At 40.7% G+C, this 9,665-nt stretch overlaps 1 protein-coding gene across 1 annotated transcript; it reads left to right on the forward strand.

Moving 5' to 3' along the window:
* Positions 1–6,843: 6,843 nt before the first annotated feature.
* On the forward strand, positions 6,844–8,760 carry LOC110453692. Its single transcript, XM_021502756.1, has one exon. It carries the CDS (start codon positions 6,951–6,953, stop codon positions 8,685–8,687), a length of 1,737 nt encoding a protein of 578 aa, XP_021358431.1. The 5' UTR covers positions 6,844–6,950; the 3' UTR covers positions 8,688–8,760.
* The last annotated feature ends 905 nt before the right edge of the window (positions 8,761–9,665 follow it).

Here is a 9,665-nt window from a genome sequence, read left to right on the forward strand (position 1 = left end):
CAATTTGTTATTTCATTTTTGATGCAATTCTTTAAAAGGTGATCTATTGAAGTTTCTAAGAATGAGGGTTGCAAGATTGGAAAAATTATATTTACCTATTGTGACAAATGAGAACCATAAACGGAGATATCACAAAGTAAATGAGGTGTAACCTGTTCCTCTGTACAGTTGTATATGAGAACTACTTTACAGTGTGCAAGTGATAACAACACCTTTTTGAAGCTGATAACCATTTCCTTTTTAGTTTATAACCACTTTTCAGGTAGTTTTCAACCATGTCTTTCTTATCCAATTCTTGTGCCAATAAGGTTTTTTTGCAGCTGATATCCATTTTTGTACTGTGTGTAGTTTATACTCATGCTTATGAGAACTACCTTTGTAACGTAATCAAAGCAGTCATTTAATGACATATAGTACATCATACAGATAATCATAGTGCATATCATTCTGGATTGCTATAAGAGTTTTAATATGGCAAACATGGCAGCCCCATTCTAAGTTTAAATTCATTAATTCGCAAAATGGATTTACAGAATATGTGAGTCTGTATTAACAAGGCAAAGTATTGGAAGGCAAACCACAGTCCCCCACCGGTAATGATTTCTATATTTAACAAAAAGTACACTTATGTCAGAAGTCATAGGTCACAGTCACCTAACTCTTGTACTCTGCACTCCATCATCCCAACATGTCCTTGTACACCAAATCTGGTTACTACAGATGAAAAAGTATAGAAGATATGCCCAGGACAAACATTTTCAAAAGTAAAGGTTAAAGTTCAAGTCATAGGTCTCAGTGACCTAATTCTTGCACTCTGCACTCCACCATCTCAAGATGTCCTTGTACACCAAATCTGCTTACTCCAGGGTAAATAGTATAGAAGATATAGCGCGAACAAACTTTTTCAAAAGTTAGGGTCAAACATCAAAGCGTAGGTCACAGTGAGGACATAGTAACCTAAATATTGTACTCCGCACTCCACTATCCCAATATGTCCTTGTTCACCAAATCTGGTTACTCCAGATGAAAAAGTATAGAAGATATGCCCCGGACAAACGGGAACTGGTAGGGGACTAATTACATAGAGAGGATAGATTCCTGTGTCCCTATTAAATAAGGATACAGTAATTACATAAAGTGGATAGACTTCTGTGTCCCTATTAAGTTAGGATACAGTAATTACATAAAGTGGATAGACTTCTGTGTCCCTATTAAGTAAGGATACAGTAATTACACAAAGAAGATAGATTCCTGTGTCAATGTGATCACAGAACATACTTATATGTTAATAATCCGCATGACACAATAACAAGCTATGAGCTATGATCATCCCTACTTAGTTATCCCTACTTAGGGCACATACCAAACCAGGATTGTGATACGAACAAATTCAGAATTACATTTATCAGCCATGTTAACTATGAAGTACCAACTATGGGACACTTTTAGAGGAAGGTAATTAAATCAATATACATGTTATTCAAATGTCACCTTGGTAAAATACTACCCGCTTCCTACCGACTCGGCTAGGGAGATTTTCTCTTTAGCTCATTTGGTAGAGCGTTAGACTAGTAAGCCAGAGATCCCTGGTTCGACTCCTAGCAGAGGCATTGAAATAATAATGACCTCTGTTACATAAATATGTATCTAATATTCATGCAGTAAGTTATTTTGATGTTTGAGATTATATGTGGATATTAAACAATCTCTTCACATCATGTTGACGGAGACAAACCATTTCATTACAATATTTTAAATAAATGATTTGTGTCTATGTCAACATATGTTAGAATTCTAACAAATATCGCCTAGCCAGGTACTTGGTCTGAAGTGAAGACTATTATATTGTACAGAGAAACCTTGAGTTTTGATGTTATATACACTGGGGATTAGGTAAAACACATTTTCACCAAAGCAGTGCCATAGTTGTTGTCTCACAAACAGGGTATGACTTTATTATATTAGTTTATACACGTAAATTGAAATTACAGTTTATGTACCCACATCAAATGTACCAGCTACATATTCTGTGTTCAGTCAAGAGCAGAAGAACCACTATAACCAAACCATTCATGTGAAGTTTGTTCAAAATATCCTTTCAATGACTTTTTAATTCTCAATCATGGATAACTCAATTTCGAATTTATGTTGTTGATGTTTTGTCACAGCCCTAGCTCTGTGGTTTGTGTCAGTAGGAGGAGTTATCTTCCAGAGAGTGTTTGTGATTAAGCTGTGCAGGTGGAGTACTGTTGACAACAAGTTATATATGTGATATGTTTTGTATTTTATTGTTGTTTTTTAAAGAAAAGAACAAATAAAACAATTAACATATTTTTATATTTTCGTTGTATTTTAAAAGAGAAGTATTCTGTAAATATCACAAAACTCATTAACCCATTCCCCCCGAAGACACTTTTGAACTCTTCCTATTAAAAGGACGGAATAGTTCATTATGAAATTTCAGGGGTGAATGAGTTAAGCAAACATTACGCCTTATACATCAAACCTTATACATTACACCTAAATACGCAACTGATAATCAAGTCTGCTACAATACAGGACAATTAGCAAATTCCTCCCTAGGTAGAAAAGGACTGGAGTATAAGAATTAAGATCAATAGCCCAGCGAGTTCTACTGTCTGCAGGCGTTCTCTAGTGTTCCGTGATCGACCGAAAACCTTTCCCTGGCATGGTGCTGCCTTTTCAGAGTACTGTATTTGACCGCAGATAAGCTCCACCCCTAGTGAAAAAACATGGACCAAAAGTAGGGAGGGGCTTAATTGCGAGCAACCCCCCCTGTTCACAAATGTCTGCCATCTTGGATATATACCACCTGCATAGTCGAAGGTATCGGGAAATTGAAAGACACTCGGGTAGATATACACATTGATAACAATGTAAAACCTGTGGCTCAACCACACATACGTGTTCCCTTTCATGTACGGAAACATGTAGAAGCTGAGCTTGATCGACTTGAAAAGTTGGACATCATTGAGAAAGTGACAGGACCAACACCATGGGTTTCACCCATTTGTCGTGGCTCCCAAACCAAAAAGTCCTGGAGAAATAAGGATATGTGTAGACATGAGACTACCCAATGAGGCTATACAAAGAGAACGACACATCAGTGGTGCAAAAATGTTCTCCAAACTAGACCTCAGAGCAGGATATCATCAACTTGAGTTGACAGAAAAGGCACGAAACATTGCAACATTCACAACGCACGTTGTACTTCGAAGATACAAACAACTGAGTTTTGGTATATTATCAGCAGCAGAAATTTTCCAAGATACATTACGAACATTACCGAAGGTTAAAGGAAAATAACTTAACACTTAACAAAAACAAGTACGAGTTCAACAAGAAAAAACTAGAATTTTATGGGTACATATTTGGAGCGGAAGGAATATCGGCTGACCCTAAAAAGGTTGAAGCAATCAAGAACGCAGCTACTCCAACAAACATATCAGAGGTGCGAAGCTTCCTAGGCATGACAAGCTACGTTGGACGATTCATACCCAACTATTCTACTACAACGGAACCACTAAGAAAGAAGTCTTACAAACACAACGCCATGGAAATGGACAGTCAGTCAGCGAAAAAGCATTTGAAAAGCTTAAACAGGACCATCTTGTAGGGGATGCAAGTCCTGTTGGATTAGGCACTATCTTATCTCAAAAAGGAAAGATAATCGCTTACGCATGCAGAGCTCTGACAGATGTTGAACAACGATACTCACAAACTGAGAGTCGAGGGGCACTAGTTTTAGTGTGGAGCTGTGGACATTTTCATCTGTACCTTTATGGACACACATTACGCTCATCAGTGGTCATACACCACTAGAGTGTATCTTCAACAATCCAACATCAAAACCACCAGCAAGGATCGAGAGATGGAGATTACGACTTCAACAAGAGGATTTCAAGGTTTTATACAAGCCAGGCAAAACCAATGCCGCGGACTATATGTCAAGTCACCCAACAATTTTACAAAGCGGTAAACATTCTGAAATAGCAGAAAGCTACATACGTTATATTGCAACAAACGCGGAACCTAAGGCAATGACACTCCACGAAATATGTATGGCTACTAAGAAGGATATGGAACTTCAAATGGTCATGCATTCCGTCAAATCGGGAGTATGAAAAACAAAAAATTATGACAGCAAAACCCTGGAAAGATTGTCAAGAGTACGCAGTAATCTGACAGTTGTTACCACAAGTGACGGTGAGATGCTGTTATGCGAAAACAGATTGGTAATGCCCACCATTCTACACCAACAAGCGATAGAGCTGGCCCACGAGGGACATCAGGGAATTGTGAAAACAATTACTGCGGCAAAAAGTTCCCCGATATAGACAAAAAAGTTCAGGACATGTGTTAGGGCTGTATTCCGTGCCTTGCATCAGACAACTACTAAGTAAGCCTGGTTTTTGAGGACCGTTACCGTCAGGATCCTACTTAATGGTACTCGTCGATGACTACTCGAGGTATCCAGTAGTTGAGATACTATCAAATGTATCATCACGTACTGTTATACCGGTACTAGAAAAGATTTTTGCAATGTTTGGAATTTCACAAAAGCTGAAAACGGACAATGGACCACCGTTCAACGGAAACGAATTTCAGAAATTTGCGGAAGAAATATGTTTCAAACATCAAAAGGTTACACTGCTATGGCCTCACGCCAACGGAGAAGTAGAGCGTTTCATGAGGACTCTAGGAAAGTCGATTTGCGCTGCTCATGCTGAAAATCGAGTGTGGAAACAAGAACTGTTCCGTTTCTTACGTAATTATCAAGCAACACCTCACGCTACAACAGGTGTTTCGCCATCAGAACTACTGTTTGGACGAAACATTCGCGTAAAAATACCGAGCATGGAAGTCAAAACTCGCGACGATTCCATAGTGGGAGAAATCCATAGTGAGAGAAACGGAAAACAAAAGAAACGAAATATGAAGGAGCGATCAGACAGCACAAGGCATGCTCCAGAGTCAAACCTCAAAGTAGGTAATACCGCTCAACACACATGACAAGCTGGCAACCCCATACCGAATCAAATCTAAGAAAGGATCCATGGTAACAGCAGAAAGAGAAAATCACCAAATTACGAGAAAATCGTCGTTTTTCGAAAGAGTTATAACACCACCACCGGAACAACGCCATGTGGAGGAGGAAGAAAGAGGTATCCATAATAAACCAAGTATCAGGAGGTCCGCACGACGAAAGACACCACCGAACCTATGCTAAGATTTTGTGTATTCATGAGTATTTGTGAGCTTTTGTTACCAAGGGCACAATAAACCCTTGTATTCTCACAAAAGTATAATAGTGTTTAGCAAAGCAGTGAGTTATGTTCAAAAGGACATAATGACACCTTACTCACTATTAGATAAAGTTACTCACATGTATAACGAATAGAATATATAGATAATATAGTAGTCAGTGATCGGAGGACAATATTTAGAACTGAACTATTGAGATAGTGTTACATTTTAGGACCTTTACTGTAAAGTCAAAATTCCACATGGACGTCACCATCATAAATCACGAGAGCCTGTGCTGTTTAGTGTAACGGGAACTAATTGGACATAATAACCACCAGACACGGCCTGCCCAGTGCTATCAGCAGGGCTCAATGAAACATGACACCAAGGACTCAGAGAGGAAGTTTGAGTAGACATGTGAACGCTGACCAAATTAATTGGTAAATGACCAAGAAATACGACGTTGATAAAGACATGATCATTTGGACAGCACAATGATTGGACTTGGCCAAACTATTTACTTATCGTGAATTGGATGCTTTGTTTATTTTATGTCTCATCTGTAAAATGGGGAGAGAAGTAATGTTCAGTCATTATCCACTGCGACAGTAATAAGATCCAGCGTGTAATTATGAAGTTTCGTTAATGGTTGTAGCATGCTGTAAATATATTTCATATACAGACGTCACAAGAGCTTTGGACACATCGTGTATAGATTTCCAGCGAGATATCGTGCAGACACCGATTTAATTACTATTTCCAAAAGCAAAGAAAATAACTACTTTGATTTGCCTCTGTCAACTTGGGAGTAAGGTCTGGAAGTGTTCAGTCAGTTTAAAGTCATGGCGGCTATTTGAATTTTAAATCGACCAAAACAAACGATATTTATTCGGGACTAACAGAATGTTATTCCTGCCAAGTTTTGTCAAAATCAGGTTGACCGCTTTCCGACAAAAAGTAACAATTAAAAGGCCCATATTGACTTGTATAGCTTATTCGATTTTACTGGCCATTCAGTATATAGATCGAAAACATTAAAACACGCATGCCGAGAAGAACAAAAAGTTAAATAATTGGTAATATGGATATGCATATACCCGTTATTCTACACACCCATTCCTGTCACACTACACGAACCATGTAATAAAGTTTTATTTTTTCTACGTGTTCTGAAACATAGCATCAACTATGGTTATTTTGGTAATGAATGCTGAACAAATAGTTTCTCCTCTCTAACAGTTTTGGCTGTCGGACCACTAATATCTGCACGTGTACATTACTTTAGAATTCACTATAATATAACTGTAATTAAAATATTATGACGTGTTCCTATTGACCATGTGTCGGGATCAGACCCAGTAAACCTCACCGTAACTAGATACACACACACTGACATAAACCGATCGCTTAATGAAGCATTGTTCCTACAACTGCCTTTGTCATATCACAATATGTTAAACTTAACATGTGGCAGTAGCTGCCTTTGTGATTGGTAAGTTTGATTTGGCTTTAATATATTTATCACGCCGATCTAATATGTTGGCCAGTTCTCGGCGGCCATGAATGCTAAGACAATACGTGAATATACAATGTATAACCTACACGACAAACAGACGAAATGAACCGCCGAAGGAGGTGACATATTGCATTACAGTATCAAAGTCGGGATATTTTACCCCAGCATGTCAAAGCGGTCGACACCATTCCAGCTGAGAAGCATGAAGAGTGCGTCCGTTAAGAGCGCGTCCGTAAAAAGCGCCTCGATGAAGAGCGTTTCCATGAAGAACCCTGTGAAACGGTCGAAACTGCCTGTTCGAACCCCAAGATCCCTGATTCCGGTCAGGATCAATGGATCTATATACTGTCAACATCATCCTGGTCACGAGGTGACGCTGGTCTGTGAAGACTGTGAAGGATCACTGGTCTGTGTGGACTGTGTGACGACAACACATCAACGTCATGGATTGGTCAAGCTTATTGACGTCGCTCCTTTAAAAAGAGAAAACATACGTTCATTTATTGACAAGGCTGAAAGAACGGCCATTCCAAAGGTAAGGAAACAGGTGGAGTCCGCTAATGAGAAACTGGCTGAGAATAAAACGATGTACAGAGCACTCGTAGGGAAAATTCGCCAACAGGGTCAGACACTCAAGGAAGAAATTGACAGAATTACAAACAAGTTCGTGGCACAGTGCGAGGAGACCGAGAAAGAGAACGAAGAGAAGATGCTGAAGTACCGGAAGCTGCTACATGCGTTGTACGCGGAACTGAACTTGTCTGTACACGAGTGCCAGAAGACGATAGAGACGGGTAACCCTACCCAAGTTTACTCAATGGAGAAAAAGGTGAGCAGTGCGCTGAAACTGCCGACAGCACCAGCCATACGGTCGACCTTCTTCAACGCTGGGTCGCTCTCCCTCGACCAGATTGAGCAGAGCTTTGGTGGACTCACCGTGCCGGACGAGCAAACAGAAGTTGATCAGCAGACCGCTCTGGGGAATCCTGCTGCTAAGTTAATGCAGGATTTTGTTGACGACTCTGCTTCCGGTATATTCGATGGGAGTGTATCGGGCATGCTGAACATGCCTTATCATGGGAACAGGACAGTGTTCTGTTTGTCCGAGTTCGAGCACTCTACCGATATCCACTCGATTCATACGGTAGCCAACACACCATACACGTGGATTCTCGACATATTCACGTACGAAATCCTCCTTGTAAACAAGAAGGGCAAGGTCAAAGACAAGCGCGAACTCAAAGTTTGTCCGGACGACCTAAGTCTGTCGCCAGTCACTGGCAACATGTGGGTGTCAAGCGAGGACGACTACAAGATCCGGGAGGCGGGACAATCTGAGAAGACACCGCGCGTGAGGTTCCACTCCACTGACCTGCCACTGTCTCTCTGCATCACCGGGGACAACAAAGTGATGGTGGGAACACACAAAACGGTGACGGTTTACACACCAGAAGGCGAAGTTGTTCAGCGTACTACCACCGACCGTACGAAGCGACAAATGGTCACTTTCCCACGCCACATCGCACAGTGTCCGGTGTCAGGAAACATTGCAGTGGCCGACGGAGACGATCCGGAGTGGGGTGGTGACGATAAACCACACGTCATGGTCATGGATTCCAACCTCCTTCTCCAATTCCGGTACAGGGGCAACAAGAGTGATTCGGCTGGCAAGAAGAAGTCAGGACCGTTCTTTGATCCATATGACATGTGCTTCGATGCAAGCGGCAACATGATCGTGGCAGATAGAAACAACCGAGTCTTATTACTAGTAAACAGGGAAGGACGATACCTCAGCACATTGCACATTGACCAGGCTAGACCTGTAGCCATCAGTCTCCAGAACGAAAACATCCTCTGGGTCGGTTTCGACCGCGGCAAAGTCAAGGTATTCCGCTACAGCTAAGTCAGTAGGCGAAGGAGTCGTGAAAACGGCGTTCTATGCTCTACGAAGATAGAAGTGTCACAAAAAAACCCACCTTTACTTAAGGTGAACCTCCGAAACAGAAACTGGTGACAGATGCGCATCTTTCTAGTGATGGCGTCTAAAGAAACAATATATTCTGTGTTTTTCTAGTCATTATATGAGGAGGTGGACCCAGGATTATTTTGTTTTGTTGTGTTCTTCAGAACCAAGCAGTACAACGTCATATATGCATTTATATATGGATTGGTCTTTTGTACACTACTAACGTCATGTGTCTGGAAAGTATTTCGTCATGTGTACATTGTCTACATTTGGAAGTAGTCTACGGATCGTCATTGGCACACTGAGTTTGTAGACTATTGTCATTGGCACACTGATTCTGTAGACTATTGTTCATCCTTTAAACACTGTGTATATGTGAATGTGGACTGTCCTAGGTCAGGATCGGACACCTTGGTCCGACAGCATTACTTACTTAGTGGATCGTGACAATGATACACCATCCTCAAAATTACAGAAGTTACGTTCTCTTACAAAATCTGCAGCCCTGTGACATATCATGACAAAAGCGAATGTTCTGTAGTTGATGACCGTAGTTTTACGGTGAAATCGACCAGCTTTGAAGTCGGATGTCGCTCCTCTGTAAACTTCGAATGACGGGTATCAGTCTAGCGATTGGTCTTTTTTTAACCTGAAACCAGCCAAATAGCTAACCGCGTGCATTCGATTTCGTCTTGACCTATTCCAGGGGTGTAGAAAACGTAAGACTGGCGGAATTTTACTATGATTTTGTGGTTTCGCATGTAGCAACATCCATCTCGATTTGAGACCAGTATGTATGCCTCTCCATAGCTGGTGATAGGAAATTAAGGCCCGCATTACTTGGGTAAATTCCATAGCATTCAGTTAGGTCTCAAAGGATATTGGCATGTTATTTAATGTTGTGAACTAAGGTTT

This window comes from Mizuhopecten yessoensis, unplaced genomic scaffold (assembly GCF_002113885.1).
Source record: "Mizuhopecten yessoensis strain PY_sf001 unplaced genomic scaffold, ASM211388v2 scaffold7479, whole genome shotgun sequence".
Taxonomy (NCBI): Eukaryota; Metazoa; Mollusca; class Bivalvia; order Pectinida; family Pectinidae; genus Mizuhopecten; species Mizuhopecten yessoensis.

Bases quoted from the DNA above. Each gene is read 5' to 3' on its own strand.
- LOC110453692 (XM_021502756.1), top strand. From the start codon at position 6,951: ATGTCAAAGCGGTCGACACCATTCCAGCTGAGAAGCATGAAGAGTGCG.